The sequence below is a fragment of the Balaenoptera borealis genome, assembly GCF_965194805.1.
Source record: "Balaenoptera borealis genome assembly, chromosome: 6".
In the NCBI taxonomy this organism is placed as follows: Eukaryota; Metazoa; Chordata; class Mammalia; order Artiodactyla; family Balaenopteridae; genus Balaenoptera; species Balaenoptera borealis.
This window is the reverse complement of record NC_138863.1, coordinates 89,056,210-89,072,789: the sequence shown is the minus strand read 5'-3', so window position 1 is coordinate 89,072,789 and position 16,580 is coordinate 89,056,210. Positions and strand designations below refer to the sequence as shown.

General features: G+C 34.1%; 1 protein-coding gene across 1 annotated transcript in view; it reads right to left on the bottom strand.

The window, feature by feature from the left end:
* Nucleotides 1-16,580, bottom strand: part of LRP1B (LDL receptor related protein 1B) — a 1,905,856-nt gene that overhangs the window by 780,757 nt on the left and 1,108,519 nt on the right. The window contains exons 14-16 of the mRNA XM_082395829.1: nucleotides 14,984-15,203; nucleotides 12,911-13,100; nucleotides 8,105-8,227 (exon numbers count right to left, since the gene is read on the bottom strand). Of these exons, the coding sequence (XP_082251955.1) occupies nucleotides 8,105-8,227; nucleotides 12,911-13,100; nucleotides 14,984-15,203 (533 nt within the window). The remainder of the gene's footprint in view (nucleotides 1-8,104; nucleotides 8,228-12,910; nucleotides 13,101-14,983; nucleotides 15,204-16,580) is intronic.

Here is a 16,580-nt window from a genome sequence, read left to right as displayed (position 1 = left end):
CAATTTAGAGAGAAGTTCTCTAAGTCTACTTAGGTTTCAAATGTTTTTCAAGTGATATGTCGATCATTACAGAATAAATGCAAATAGCAAGAATTTCCAAACTTGCTTTAAACATTGTTTCAAATGTATGTGGGTGGTCAGTTATTTTTAAATGTTTGCTCATACAAATGTGGAAATTTTCAAAAACAGATGACAGTAATGTCTAAGGTTTCATTCACGTTTTTCATCATAGGTTATGAATAATTGCTTGAGAACCAGTAGAGCTTACCTCCTGAGATAACTTTTTTATATCTACTGCAGCTGATAATGATTTATATCAATGTCATTCAAACATATCAATATCACTTGTAATAGCAGTTAGGCATTGCTTATATCTGTAATAACAGAGGTATTAAAACATATACAAATATTTTTGATGTTTTAAAGTTTGTCTACAACTATTCTAACCCCTGTGATTTGTTGGTGAGGCATTTCTCCACGGTGTTTCTACATGTCTTGTGTCAGCTTTTATTCTGGACTTCTTTTCAAGGATGTTTATGCAGCTAACAGCCTTGGAAGATCGAAATAGAGCTTCCTTTCAGAGCAGAGAGCAAGTTTGTTCCTTGACCAGGATAGTAGAGATAATGTCTCTCTTCAGGGCAAAGGTTGGTCCTCACATGATGTGGAGGTGGGGTAGGGCAAAAAGAACCAAAGTGCACATGAAACTTAAGCAACCTGCTTTGCCATGAGTAATAAAATCCTTCGTGTCTGATCAAAGGATTGCACGTCTTCTGTCTAAATCTATGAAACGCTGGTGGGCTGACATGCTAGATTGCAACTAGGGGAAAATTTCAGACCTTTCATAATAGTAAAGAATTTTTTTAAGATACTGGATTCTGATTTTCAAAGTCTCCCATGGCGTTCGGCATCATTAATGTAAGCCAGCCCTAACCCAAGTCTCCCAGATGGAATCAGTTGTTATATCACAGAGAAACCATGATATCAACACTGCCTAGGTTTGCTCAGGATACATAATGATAAAAGACAGGTTATTTTTGAGCCAGCAATGTCCATTATCGCAATAAAATTTAATGTGATAGGTGATAATCTGGATAAGATGGTAGTTTAGACATCCCAAAGCATGGTCTTTTTCTCAGCGTTGACCTAACTGTGGAACTGGGTAGCAACATCATCTATCATAAGACCCTAGCTGATGGCCAAGCAATCTACCAACTTGTGCAAGAATCAACAAGATGATGAAGAAAGTATATCTGGCATCATTAAAAGAGGGAATAAAAAAAAAAAAAAAAGAGGGAATAGCATTCATAAGAAAATAAGATTAGTATTCTGTACACCTTGTACACACTTCTATAAAGGGGTTATTTTATAATTAACTTTCACACATCTCGTTGTTTTCCTGAGGTCTTTGAATGTAGGAAGGATAATGCCACATACAGAACAGAACGGTGCCTAGAACAGAACTAGATGTAGAGGAGATGTTCAAAATTATTTGTTGCCCAACTTACTGGAATTAACAGAGACTGATAATTCTACATTACAGCCATTATTGTAATGAGAGATTCTACCTCTGGAGACTGAATAAATACTTCAGGAAAACACTATTACTTCAACTGGCTCAGCAGCTAATGCTCTTCTCCTTTCACCCAAGTACATGAATGAAGTTAGCTTAATTTAAGGGAAAAAAAGACTGATATGTAGCTAGAAAGAAAGAAAGAGTGATAAAGTCCCCCCACCAGCCAAGAAAGCAAACATATAGGAAAAGCTCCATGTATGTCACTTGCTTCCAGTGTCACTTGCATAATGTGACAGAACCCATATTGCACTTGGGTATGTAGGCACAGCCAGAAAGTGCTTTCCATATATTAACAAATGCTATTCTTATAAGCTTTGCTTCAGAGTTGTACTTTGCACTGGGAACTTGAAAACTGAATTCAAAACCTGTAATTCTACAGCCAGGGTCACTTCTGGTAAAAATATTTCAACATTATCTCACCAGGAAGAAAACTGACAAAGTAATAAACAATCTTTTAAGTTAACCAGGATCAGAAATAAATCTGGCATGCCTGGCAAGGAACTGCAGGTTCTCACACATCCTATGATACCTGCTGTTAGAGCAGTGGAATTAGAAGGTCTCTGCGTGACTTGTCAATACACTGCAAAGGGAAATATGCCCTCTAGAATTAATTATTTTCTTTGGTAAAAACTGCTAGAGTGATTGCTAGAGCTAATGTCAAGATTCAATGAAGTAAATGAAGAAACCTTACCAATAAACATTTTTATTTCATTTTAGTTTTGAATCATCTATTTGGATCTCAGCTCAGCGACTGGATTTAATACATATGTCCCTGGCCTTGCTTTAATAAGCTGTGGTGCCCATGAACAAGTGTCTATATTTCCAATTTTGCTTTTCTTCTTTTCAACCTCAGTATGGTAATCTATTCTAAACTGATTCTTGTCTCCTCTCTCAATTGATAATTTGCTCTTGACTATATCATAACAGCATTAGTCCCAGGACAAAAATAAAATAAAGTTTCCCTATTGTCCTTATATGTTTCATATTAGGATATGTTTATTTGCTTAACAAACTGTATCTTGCATTTTGGGAGTACAGAATTTCTTAACTATCTTAACTTAAGAGAAAAACCTAAAAGAAAACTTGAAGTTGTAGTTTGCTGGATGACTCTGTATAAGATCACCTATACTGGAAGGCAGCGTGAAAAATGCTGCTATGGTTTTGGAATTTTCTCCTTTAGATCATAGCAGGATGACGTTTCATTAGATAGAGTGGTCTTCTGAGCAGCTAACCTAAGTGGTACATAATCTTCCTATGCAAAGAAGGCCATAAATATTCATCTGGATGGGGCTTCTAAACTTTTTACTGCCTTAAACTTTTTACTACACATTAGACTGCATATATCCTAGAACATAAGGCTTGTCACAGTTGAACAGATAAATGGCTCAGCCATGGTGGAGCACTGTTTTTGACGAGTAATGTATCTGGTGTTCCAGAAGGTGAAGGAGGTCACAGAGTACCACTGACATATAACTGTGCAATGCTACCCTTGGATGACCAATATTTGGGGCAATGTTTAAGTTGCTTTCTTGGGACTAAGGCATATTGGAAAGCTCTGTTCTTTTTCTTTTTCTGTCCAGGCCACTAAAGAGGTATTTAAAGATTTACTATGTTACTGTCTCGTTACTCTAGACAAAATTATGCTGCTATTTAAAAAAAATAGTGACTATCATTTTTTAATTTTTTTAGGAGCTTAACTTCCTTTCTCAGGATTACTCTTGTCCTCATTTATTAATTTTCTATGCTGTGATTTTTCCCTACAAAGGCATCAAGATAAATTAAAAAAAACCTCACTTGATAATTGATCAACTGGCTTTCCATATGCTTCTCCAGGGCAATAAGTTTCCAGTTACTACGCTACACCAGGCCTCATTTCTAATTGTGAGAAGACTTGACAATGACACACGAAATTCACAAGGACAAAGAGTCTAGCCTACTCTCATTCTTGATTCCTTCCAGGCATGGCATTAGAATTCATCCTCAGTCAATCATGTAACATGCCAATATTTTTCTGCTGGGTGAATGCCTCTTCTGGCATCACCTTCTGCTACAAGTTCATTGAGAAACAACCGTTGGTGTTTAATTCTGGCCTGACCATCTGCCAATGGGTTTTTGTTCATTTGATGCCAATTCACTGAGGATGACTGAAACCAGGATGATGGTATCTCAGTGGTTGCCACATGTATTTTTGTTTTGCTTACATATTTAGATTTAATCCAGATTAAAGAGTTAATCCAGTTGAGACCAGTTCACAAAACTATAATCTAGCCTGAACTAAGTCAGAAGCCCAGAGCAATCAGCATTAATGAGGGGTTAGTGACACACTGATATCTGTTTTGCACTATACTATGAAACCACAAACTCTATTTGTAGTCCTTTTGCACTTTAATTTCCTCATCTGCAAACTAAGGCTAAAATTTCCTTATAAAAACCTTTACTAATGAATAGAAACTGGAATAATTTATATGAACACATTTTGACTTTTTTTCAATAAATGAGTTACTATAGTATTTCTCTTGATTTTTCCCATTATATTTGAAAGGAACCTAGACAAATTGCATGCCATACTAAAAATCTAGTAAAAAATTTGACAACTAAATGCAATAACAAATTCTCAAATAAAAACTCACCTGTTTTTGTTGATTTAACATTGTTTGGTGTAACAACTATAGGTAAAACAATCTTCTTTTTTAATCCCCTTTTTTTGCATTGGGATTAACTCATCAATGAATTATAGGTATTAAAAAGACACCAATAGTCTCAGAAAACTTTCCTTTAATTTTCACCAGATATATAATCACATGTGAACTATCATAACAAATCTCCTAACATCAGCTGCATGGCCAATATTGTGTACAGTATTTCTTTACAAGCCAAAAGTCACCTAATTTTTATTTACACAGAGATATCCAGTGATAAATCTTTTGTATAATCAATCTCAATATGCGCATAGATATGCCAACTCATAAGGAATCTGTAAATTTTTAATGGGGAATAAGAATGAAGGCAATAGGAAATATAATTTGGAGGCAAACAATACAGGTAATTATAACTCACACAACTAAAATTAGAGAACTAATTAGAAAATTTAAAGAGTAAAAACCATCTAGATATTAGTACCTGATGTATAAGCTCTCCCTCCAAATTCCCATGATGAAAACAAAGATAAAGAATGAAAACTCACAAGATCCTTGAGAATTCAGCCTCTTGATCATTGTATTGACACTATCTTAAGTGAATTTTGACATTTTTGCAAGACCAAGAAGACTAGATTTAAATATTCAATCAGAAGCCTCTCTAAGTTATGCCACTAGAAACTGAATAAGCTTGTCTATTTTTAGGTAGGAAAAAAGGCCCTTTGCTCCTCCAGTACTGACTGTAAGGTCTGTGCCTACCATAAAAAGGAGATACTTCAGTGCTACTTTCCATCCTTGAGAGGAATTCTGGTGGTAGAGCAAAGGCAGGATGAGACCTGGTGGAGGTCCACAAAGGTTACTATCTGTGTGTGTATGTGCGTCTGTATGTGTGCATTTCATCTGTTCAAATGTCAAAATCATTCAGCTGGAATAGCAAAGGATCTCATTTTGTACCAGAAAAATAATTTTAGAAGAATCTGTGGGAGAAATTAAACTATGAAATGTAAACATAAATCATACCATTTATCCTGATAACTAAGATAAGATTTAATCTACCGGGCAACTGGACAGATTTTATGCTGTTCAAAGCAATGCTTAATCCCTGTCTATTCCCAAACTATGGGTCTTGGTAGATCTCCTCTCTTCTGATGCAAACAACTACCAAATGGAAATTACTAAATAATACCACAGAACAAAGGAAGGGATACCATCTGATGAATCAAAGAAAGTACACCTCAGAGAATTATTTTCTACAGGAAAATAGGAAAATATATAGGCAATTTTAAAAATACAACTAATAATGGGAAAAAAAACCTTGCCCATGGGTAAAATTCATATTTGTGCTCTGAAGTATATTATCTCAAAATCTAATTAAAGAATATTTCTCGAATTTTGAAGAAAAATTTGTTTGGTCAACAATTAATATCCAGAAGAATTGCTATTCACATATAAAGGCAAAGGAGACATATTTGGAATACAGAACTCTACAGTATACATTCTTTGTAGTCATCTTGAAGAAGTTATTTCAAATTATACTCCATCTATCCTATACATCAGTGAAAATTAATAAATAAACAATGAAGAACTAAAAGTGTGAGTACTAACCAATACAACTAGTGAAGCACTGATCCAGGTCTAAAAGAAAATATTGTAAAGTTGACCAAAAATCTATACATGTTAAAACATCTTTAAAGAGACTTACTGTTTGATAATTCAAAATAATATTTCTTGTCAGAAATCCTAAATTATAATAAGGACTGAAATTAAGGAAGATGAAGAGAATAGAATGAAGGAAGCCAAAGTCCTCATCTCAAACAGTTGAAACTCAAAATAATAGAAATAGAACTTAATTGGTGATATTATTCCAAAGGCTTAAAGAAGATGAGAAGAAGATATAACAAACAAACAATGGACAATATGGTAAAATACAGAAGGAACCACAAACAGTATAGTAACACACAAATAATATATAATAATGTATCAGAAATAATACCATACATCAAATAGGAAAAGATGACAAATAGCTTAAAAAGCAGTCATTAAAAATCATATTTACAAAAAACATTTAGTTACATGGTAAAATGCTTATGCTCATATTAAGTAAAATAAGGGACAAAATAATTTATATTAGTATGATCCAAAATTTGTAAAGTACAGCATAATTAAGAGTTCAATCACCAAAATGAAATAATTTAGGATCTAAATTCCAAATGTTCTACATACTAATTACATGAACTTCTAAAAGTTATTAACCTCTCAGTCTAAATTTTAAATCATAAAATGAGATAGTAATAGTATCTTCCTTATATGATTATTGTAAGGACTAATGAGAATCATGAACATTTTTTTTTAAATGCCACATCCAGTATAAGAATTCAATAAATGTTAACTATGATTATTATTAGTAGTAGAAAAAATAATAACTTCTATGATATATAATTATAAGGATCCCCATGAAAATGTCCTAGAAGCTTATTGTTGAATAATTGCATTATAAATAGATTTTTCATTAATGTTTTTATATTTCTCGAATGTTACTATTTATTAAATCAGCTTTAGAAATCCACATTTTAAAATGTTTTTATCCACATCTTTTCTTCTCTAAAAGAAATAAGACATCACAGATAAGTTGAAGTCTTCTTTGTTACACTTATTTCTTCTTCTGCCTCCCAGAGACATCATTATAACTAATGGAAAAATACATGAAATATTTATTCAACAATTTCTGATGGTAATTTTATGTGTCAACTTGACTAGGCGACAGAGTGCCCGGATTTGTGTCAAACTAACGTTACTCTGTTGTGTCTGTGAGAGTGTTATTGATGAGAGTAACATTTGAATCAGTAGACCAAATTAAAGCAGACTGCTCTCCCTAATGTGAGAGGCCCTCATCCAATCAGCTGAAGGCCTGAATAGAAAAAAAGGCCTACTTTCCTGCAAGTAACAGGAATTCTTCCTGCCTGATTGCTTGAACTGTGATGTTTTTGTTTTTGTTTTTGTTTTCCTGACTTTGGACTCAAACTGAAACATTGGCTCTTCCTGGGTCTCAGGCCTACCAGCATTCAGGTTGGAACTACACCAATGGCACTCCTGAGATTCCAGCTTGCTGACTGCAGATCTTGAGACTGTCAGCCTCCATAATGGCAAGAGCCAAAAAAAAAAATCTTCTTCTCCGTCTCTATATGTATACATCTTATTGATTCTGTTTCTCTGGAGAATCATGAGTAACACACAATTCAAGATTAAGTCATTCCAGAAACATTTATATTGCACTCAATATATGCATGGCATCGTTGCTGTCATTGTGCTTAAGGGACATGATGTGTGTAGACAGGACAAGTTTCAGAAGGGTCACATTGGAAAAGCAAGATGCAGTCAATTGAGGAAGGTCAGCAAAAGTTAATAAAGTGCTTTTAATCCAGGTCAAGCAATTCAGTTAATTCCCTATTTTGATAAAGTGTAGAAATTCCCCGGAAGTCTCTTTTTGCCTCCTTTCTTGCTCTTCACCACCAAGTATAGATAACTGAGCTTACTATGCTATTTAAAGTAATAAATATCGATGTAACCAAGAACTATGCATTTTTACTTACAACTACTGATGGTGAGGTTCCTTAATTTCAAGAAATATTTTCTTCTGTGGCATATACTTATTTATAATTTTCACTAAACTAGATGCAGCAGTGACAAGATACTCAGCTAAACTTCATCATTATCATTATTCATCTGTGTATTAGATATTAATTCCATTGATTATTTATAGTCTAAAAAGAATTATACCTAAGTCATTACCTGAATTTCTCTTTTCAAGTTTGATTTTAATTCCTTTGGTTTCATCTGCTTCTGTACCTCAGAAAGACACCTATAAACAATGAGTGTAACATGAAAAGACACTTACATGTGCAAGTGGTCCCATTTTCATCTAAAAGTTGATTATCAGCACAAGCACATACTCGGCCTCCTGGAATGGCCAAGCACAATGTACTACAGCCTCCGTTATTTACTCGGCACATGTTGTCACCTGCAAGAGGAGGGAAGAAAATATGTCAGAGAACTCTGATTCCATACAAGGTTAGCTGGTTCAGGCCCATGTTCTTTCCAGGAGATGTACATAGGCGTAAAAATGTACACACACACACACACACACACACACACACACACACACATATATACCACAAATAGTACCTATTTATTAATGTAAGAAGGATTCCTGCTGAATCCTAAATGAGATTTTAAAATGTTTGAAAATATATGATGCATTGGTAGATAAGAGGAATTTACATGTTGGTTAGAAGAGATAGGGGTTTGTGTGCAGAGAGGTAACAGGAGAGAAAAGGATAAAGTGGACAGAATGGTGTCTGTCCAGGACAATTTCCTAGAATGGGCCCAGGGTATGCAAGTTTGAGCTCTTTAGAAAGTAGACCACCGGCACGTGGAATGTGCCTTTGGATCCCAAGTAAACAGAAAGCAAACACTGGGGAAACGGGTGGGATTTTCCCTCCTCTTCTGCAAGGAGTACATTGGCATGTGAGTGCATTGGGGAATACAAGGAATGCAGGCTATCTGTGAAGCCTGAAAAATGAGCAGCCTTGCTGGTACCAGGAGAGTGTACAGGACACAAGGGTAAAGTGTTGTCCCAGTGGACCTAAACAGCAGAGGCACTGATGAGGCATGCAGTTGCTATCAGTAAAGTAGGCCTGAGGGAAAATTCATAAAGGTATTATGGACACTCAGATAAAACTGAGGTAAATTTTTGAAGAGGCTGGAGAATCTGTTTTATAAAGGTGTAGGTAAAAGTAACTAAAATTTAGGTAGTCACCATTTGGATGCCATTTATTCCTACAAGTTGGAAAGGCAAGGAAGAAAGTATATTTTCTGCGCTATATATGTATAGACCAGCACTCCATCTGGCAGTGCAAATGCCAGGATCATTTTATACTATGTTGTATTTTCCAAGGTATCAATAAATAACATTTTGATTATAGCAGAATATCTTACTCAAACATTAAAAATGAAGAGCTTTTAATTACTGGGCCACAGATAATAAAATAATACAATGGTTAAAACTGTATTTGCAGTTAAAGTGCAAGTGCCAAAAATGTGACTAAAGCGACAGACCAGGTTATTATACTTTGGGTCTCAGGGATTAGATATGTTAAGCAGAGAGTATTAATAAATGAGTTAAAAAACTCAAAATATCGCTATACACAATAAATACTTAACTCACTCCCAAAGATTATCATTGTGTGGCCACAGATCAGAAGAAATGATCTAAATTATATAATAGTTTTTTTCATTATTCTGAGAAGTAAATTCAATTTGCTGTGTATAGAAAAACTAAAAGACAAAAAAATACACTTGAAAGCTAAGGAAGCTAATAATTGAAGCTACACCATCAATTTCTGAACTCAGAAAATAATTAAGTTTAGTTCAGGCTTTTTCCAATAGGGAATGCAGAATATTTTTAAGCAGCTTCCAGATTTAGCCGTGGTTATTCCATGACCATGGAATAAAGATGTAATACTTCATAGGATGCTTAGGTGTTCTGTCTATATTATGCACTTTATGTACAGGATTAAACTGTACAGTGAAAAAAACATGACTGACTATGAACAGCATTAAAATATTTACACATAAATATCAATAAAAGAGTTCATTAACATATTGATGGCTTTCATTATTGAAAATCCATAATGCATCAATCCCAGGGTTACATACACATTTATTTTAATTCAATTTTTATAATAAAATTATAAAGGTAGGTTTCGTCTCATTTGTGGGTGAAACTGCTAAAGACCTAAGGATTTAAATGACTTCTCTAATATTTAGAAAAAAGAAATAATCCTTAAAAAAATAAGGATTTAGAACAAGAATTATTATTTATTTCTAGGTAATAATACTAGTAATCATATTATTTCTAAATAAACAGAAACAAGAATTTTTCTTTAAAATTTATGCTCTTATACTCTAACTTGTTTATGCATGACAAAGTAAAATTAGCTCAATAAGGGACAGAAAAATAACAAACTAAAAACAACAAAATAAAATTCTAAATTACGTCACTTTGGCAGCAGACACTTTTTTACAAATGAAATATGCAAGGAAAACAAAGGAGGAGTAGTTTTTAAAATTAAGTTAAAGATAGCGTCTGTCAGGGCCAAAAACATTGTCGTTTTTTCCCCAATTTTATATTTTGGAGAAGTAGGATTATTCTGCCCCTTAGAGTGGCTGCCACAGACTGTGTGTTTGATAAACATTAGCTGAATTGATTAATAACTGAATGAATGAAACTTCTAGTTAACAAGTTGAATGACAGAAACAGTCATTTGTGGGTGTAGAAACAAGGTACAAATGTGAGAGTAGATATATCTGTTGTAACAAGATAAAGTGGATTTCCTTGTTTGTATGTGAGTAAGAATACATATAAACTCTGTCTACATACTTTGCATTTCAAGGTAGATTATTTAAAGATATATTTATTTAAAGGTGTATCTGTTATACCACTGCTTTGTAATCTAAGATCTTTGAATCCTGGGTTCTATAAAGGTAGTCAAGGGACTCTTTCTATTAAAAAAAAGTTTAACTGAATGCAAAATTTATTAATGATAAAACTACAATGACAAAAAAACACATGTTCCTTTCTCCTATCTAAATGTATAATAGTTATATAATTTTCATAAATAAAAACAGCTACATAAATTAATCATATAAAGCTACTTTGTGGTCAGACAAACTTGAATTGGAATCCCAGTTTATCCCTGGCTCTTTGCCTTCTGAGGAGAATGGCTACATCTGCCTTACTCTTGGATTTCTCATATGTATCATAGAAATCAATAGGCATTTTTAAAAGAACCTCATCCATCCAAGGGATAGCACTGAACAATTATGTCAATGGCACTGTCTGAGACCCCAGATATATTCTTCATGAATATAGGAATACATTCCTCATATTCCCATCAGAGGCACGCCCTTTGTTGCTATGTTTTTGACACACTACTCCTTTGGATATTTATTTAAAATGTTTATATGGAAGGAAACTCAAAAATATATGACTCTTGATGAAGAAATGGTAGGGGTAAATTGATTAATATAAAATGTGTGCCAGGCACTGTTCTAAGTCTTGCTCTTATATAACAAATATGTACATAATCCTTACAAGAATTTTATAAAGAAAACATCTCTTATCTTTGTTAAATCTTTCATGGTGGGTCCTGATTTTCAGATGAAGAAAATGTTAGGACTTGTATCCAAGGGCAAGTCCATTTTACAGTAAGTCAAGGCATTTCTCATCCCATGTGTTGCATTTTATCAATGAACTCTTTAAAGCAACTAGAATTTTAAAGAACATGAAGACTGTGAAAATGTCCTGCAATTTGGCAGAGGGGAGTTCAGCGACGACATTCAAGATGAACAATTTTTAAAGAAAATGGAAACAGGAAATGTGATTGTATATTGATATACAGTATAATGAAATCCAGAAAATTAGTATAATGAAATCCAGAAAACTAGTGACCATAAAATTAGAGGGAAGAGCAGTCCTGCAAACAAGAGCCTGCAGCAGGTGAGGAAGGTTGTTGCTCTTCATAATGTTGTCTCCAGTTCATCTTAGAGAAACTACGATTGTGGTGGGGCAGCTGACGTGAATAGAAAATATCACCATTTGATCTATCCAGGCAACTGCCTCTATTCTTCATTTCTTGTCCACAACTATAACTTATACTATCTCAAATAATTAATTTTTATTCTTTTTAAAGACAATTTTATCTTTTATTAGCTATTGGAACTTCTTAGTTTATGTACTTCCATTATTTTATAAAATTGCATTTCTATCCCAGTGAGGCAATTTCAATACAGTAGAAAAAAGTGAAGCCCTTGAATAAGATACTTTGCTTTTAAAATCTCTGATTAAGCCGAAATATCTTCAGAAAAACTCTTGTTCTTAGGTAACTTCCTACTGACAACATACACGCTGAAAAAATTTAATGTTCATTAAATTTTCGCAAGGATATCCGTATTAAAAAAAGGAACAGTGACTATTTAGATTCATAACCAAAAATCTACCACATAATTCACTAAACATTTTTTTTGTTTGTTACCTAAATTCTGAGTCATGCTGTTTGTGGATGGCCTAATAAATATTAATAACTCATGTAGATAAAAAGATACAAGAATATTATCTGATTTTAATAAGACACGAATATCATGGTAGATTATTTCACTTTCATAACATCTAAAATAATTAAATGTTCCTTAAATGTATATGAAATTAATCAGATAAATATACTAAGATACTTTAAAAAATACTCTTTTCCTTGTATAATGTATTTTTTAACATTTTCCCATAATGTTCCTTTCACACTGAAAGTTTTTCCACTGCTCACAATACTGACTCTTTGAAAACATGGAGGATTTTTTACTTTAAATAACAGCCTTTTTCAGTGAAGATGACATGAAAAAGGAAGTATTTGGAGAAAACCTTGAACTTCACTTAAATAGAATTCCCAGAGTTACTCACTCAGGATATTTTGAACAATAAATAATAAATTTTTATGGTAACAAAGTCTAAGATTTGAGTGACTCTGGAGTGACTAGACACCTTTTATCATAAAACTTCAGCAACACTGTCAAAATAAAGTCTTTATGCAACTTCTTGAAGTATTATTATATGTGAAACTCAGAAGCAATTTTATCTGGTTTTTAATACCTTGTTGCTTTTGAGGATCATAAATCTGAAGCCCAAACAGGGGTGGTCTTTCACGCCTCAGTAATGTCACTTCATTCGTTATCAAATCTAGTTGAAAAATGGAACCATTCATATAATCAGTCCAGAACACATAATTCCCATGATGTGACAGTCCAAAAGGATGGTTCAACTCTTTCCCACTGTAAACAATCTGTAAAATATAAACACACTGTGAAAAATCAGACCTGACCTTTAGAAACATAACCAAATATTCAGAGAAGCTGATATTCAAATAAGTAGAACAGATAATGATCTAACTAATAACTTAGTTTCTTTCAGTGTATTTGAAAAATGGATTTCACAATGTGAGCATATTTTTCTGTTTTTAGGACATGTTATTTGAAGGAGACCATTTACATTTCATCCATTTCAATTCTCTCATACATGGCATTATACATATGGTCAAGAAATGCAAACATTAAAATGACCTTGCCTGATACTCTTCCCTATCTCTTTTCTTTATGATACTCCGGTATCATATTCTGGCACAGAAATTGATCTGAGTAATTAGTGGCATTATGTATATTGCAGTATTGCTCATCCAATAGCCAAGGGATACAACATGGTCTAACAACACTGGGAGTGGAAGGAACCCCTCTAGTCAGTTGGATTCATGCAAACTGAAGAAATCTAGGCAATGACAGGGAGGAAGGTAAAATTTTAATTTTGAACATAGAAACACTTATTCGTAGTAAACAGATATACAAGACTCCTGGCTAATTTTAATTCTGCTTGTCTTGATATATTCTTTACATTCCCGTGTATTTTGTGGTTGTTTAAACTACACAGTGGAGCAATCCTGTGATAAGTTCTGTTTTGCATGTAGGGTTGTAGAAGAGAATAGGAATCATACCTCCCATAATAATAATACTTTTTCGTCTTTCACAATTTGTAAAATGATACTGTATACAATATGAAATAGCCTTTTGGACTCAATTCATCTAATATGAGAGGATTGAGCAAGTTATCCAAATAATATAGGGTTAGAAACTGAAATTTTGTTCCTTTTATCTGAACTCTTCATACCAAATTTTCATATGTTGAATAATTGAGACAGTTTCTTATTTTTCTTTGCTCACTTCCATGTAGGCTAAAATATGCTGGCTAATAAAGTGCTATGTATATTGTGTACATATCAACATCTTCAAAGGGATCATAAATATTATTTTAACACCCCTTAAGTATGCGACATTAGGTTAAATGTAAATCAATTTTACTTATTTGGGGAAAGACAGTTAAAGCACTCACTGTTAGAGTTAACCAACAACTGAAATGGTCTTAACTGATTAGTACATTATATTTCTCAAAGAGAATACTTAATAAATGGGCTTGGCCAATTGTGCAATCTTCCTTTCCAAAAAAGAAGAAAGTGTGTTGTCAAAGGAAGCGTTTTGGTAATTTCTCATATTCCATTTTTCTAAATAGTCAAAGCCAGTTCATAATGTTATATGTGCTTAGGTGATTATAAGACAGAATACAGAGGTGATATTTTGCCAACACAGTCAACTTCATTCTCAATCTCACTGAAGAAATGCAAAATCATTTTGCGACGATTCTACCAAAAGAGGCAAGAAGATGTTAATATTTATTCACACCCATAAGCTTGAAGTTCAGTCCACTCTTGTGTTTTAGTTCCAATGTCATGAAGTTCTTTATTTGAATAAATGAATTCTAATTACTTTGTCATAATACATAGGTTACATTTCAGGTGCAAATATTGAAGATATTTGAACCGAGTTGGGGTGCTTGGTCCTAGCAAACATCAGTAATGTAGAAAAACTGCATTTTCAAACAGCTCTGATATGCTGAGAGCTTCTCTGAAAAATCCCACAAATCCTGGCATGCCACAGTGAGCTGGGCCTGGTCTCCCGGAGGCAAGTGCCAGCTGCACTACTTAATGCTCAGCCTCCTTCAGCCACCCCACAGAGACTACTGGCAGAGGGGTAAAAATAAACTTGAAAGTATTTTTAACACAACACAACAAGGCTCTGTGACAGAAGCCTGTGGGTTAAAACAGCAGCATTTGTCTTTTACCTTCCTGTGAGTTCCATTCAAAAACACTTTTTCAATATGATCATAATAGGCATCACACCAGTATAATGTGTGGGTGTGAAAGTCCAGAGTTAAGCCGTTTGGCCACAGCATCTTTGAAGTCACAAAAATCTGCCGATTGAAGCCATCCATCCAGGCCTTCTCAATCCTTCCCACGCTGTCATCTATTTCATCTTCCTCCCAGTCTGTCCAATACATCCAACTAAGACATTAAGAACAAGAGCACACGCGTGTCATTTCAACCAGCCACCATATAGACAGACACTTCCTGAGATTTGGCGCCTCCATAAAATGTAGTTACATTCTGATTAGTTCTCCTACCTAAATGCTGACCTGCCCAGAGGAGGCAGCTGCGAAGCACTCAGGGAAGGTAAGATTTGTTCAGTGGAGCCAATTAGACACATTTCAGAAAACCCACGACCACCACTACGGCACTTACTGGCCTCTTTTATTAATTAACCTAACAGCAAGTGCCAAATACTGATTCTCTTTGGTGTTGGTACCAAAAGTTTGGGAAATGATTCTTGAGGCATTACTAACAATTTTTAAATGTCCATTTGATAAAACATATAATCAATTATGTGTTTAAAAAGCAGATTAACTGGCATGAGAATGAGAGCACAGTTAATGATCTACTCCAGACTTTATTTAATCTCATATAAATTATTTATTTTTTTTTAAGGCAGGCAGTTGGATTGTCTCTGTTCTAAAGGGCACAGTCATACTGGGTTTGTTTGGCCAGGTCTAATTTGTCTTCCTGATGCAAATTATCTATGCTTTATTGCTGCTTATTATTACCCTAAAACCCACAGAAGATGATTGAGCTGCACGTAAGTTTAATAACAGTAGGCTGACTGACCTTGAGATTTTGAGCTTTAATTTCCATCTCAAACAAAAGCATCTGCCTTTAAAAACAAATCTTTTGTGTAAGCTATAACAGTGGAAGAAGGGGCCTTGAGCTAATGTTCCAACTGCCTCATGAATAAGGTTAAAACCCTCCACATGTGTTGTCTTAGGGTCATGTGAAAGTTCCTGAGTTACTAATTAAAGTGTAGGCTTTAATTCAGTCACCTCATATATGACTTTACAAAGCTTCAAAGTTTTCTAAGCTGCTAACCCTGGAAGTACCCTTATTAGATCCTCTGCCTCCCATCTGTTATGAACCCTAAAGAATTTCTGAGGTAATTTGGGACAAATCTGTATCCATGACTAAAAATCCTACTGTGATCTAAACAGGCAGATTTGGGACAGCTGAGGAGGTGACACACCAGCCATTCTTTTATGCCAATTAAGCTCTTTTTAAATTCTCTGAACAGTTTACAATTATGTTGATATGCCTTTTTAGACTTGAGGAAGTATATTTAGATTGGTGAATTTTAATAAGTCCAAATACATTCTAATCCTAGAAATAAACATGGTACTATGCTTATCTTGTATCATGCCCGTTCTTCGAGTGGGTTTATTACTGGGACAAATTAAGAATAAACAGAAGATTCATTCCATTTGCTCTAATCCTGTGCTAGTTAGGCAAAACTACTTCAACTATATAAATCAGCTATGTAAAAGAGAAATAACAACT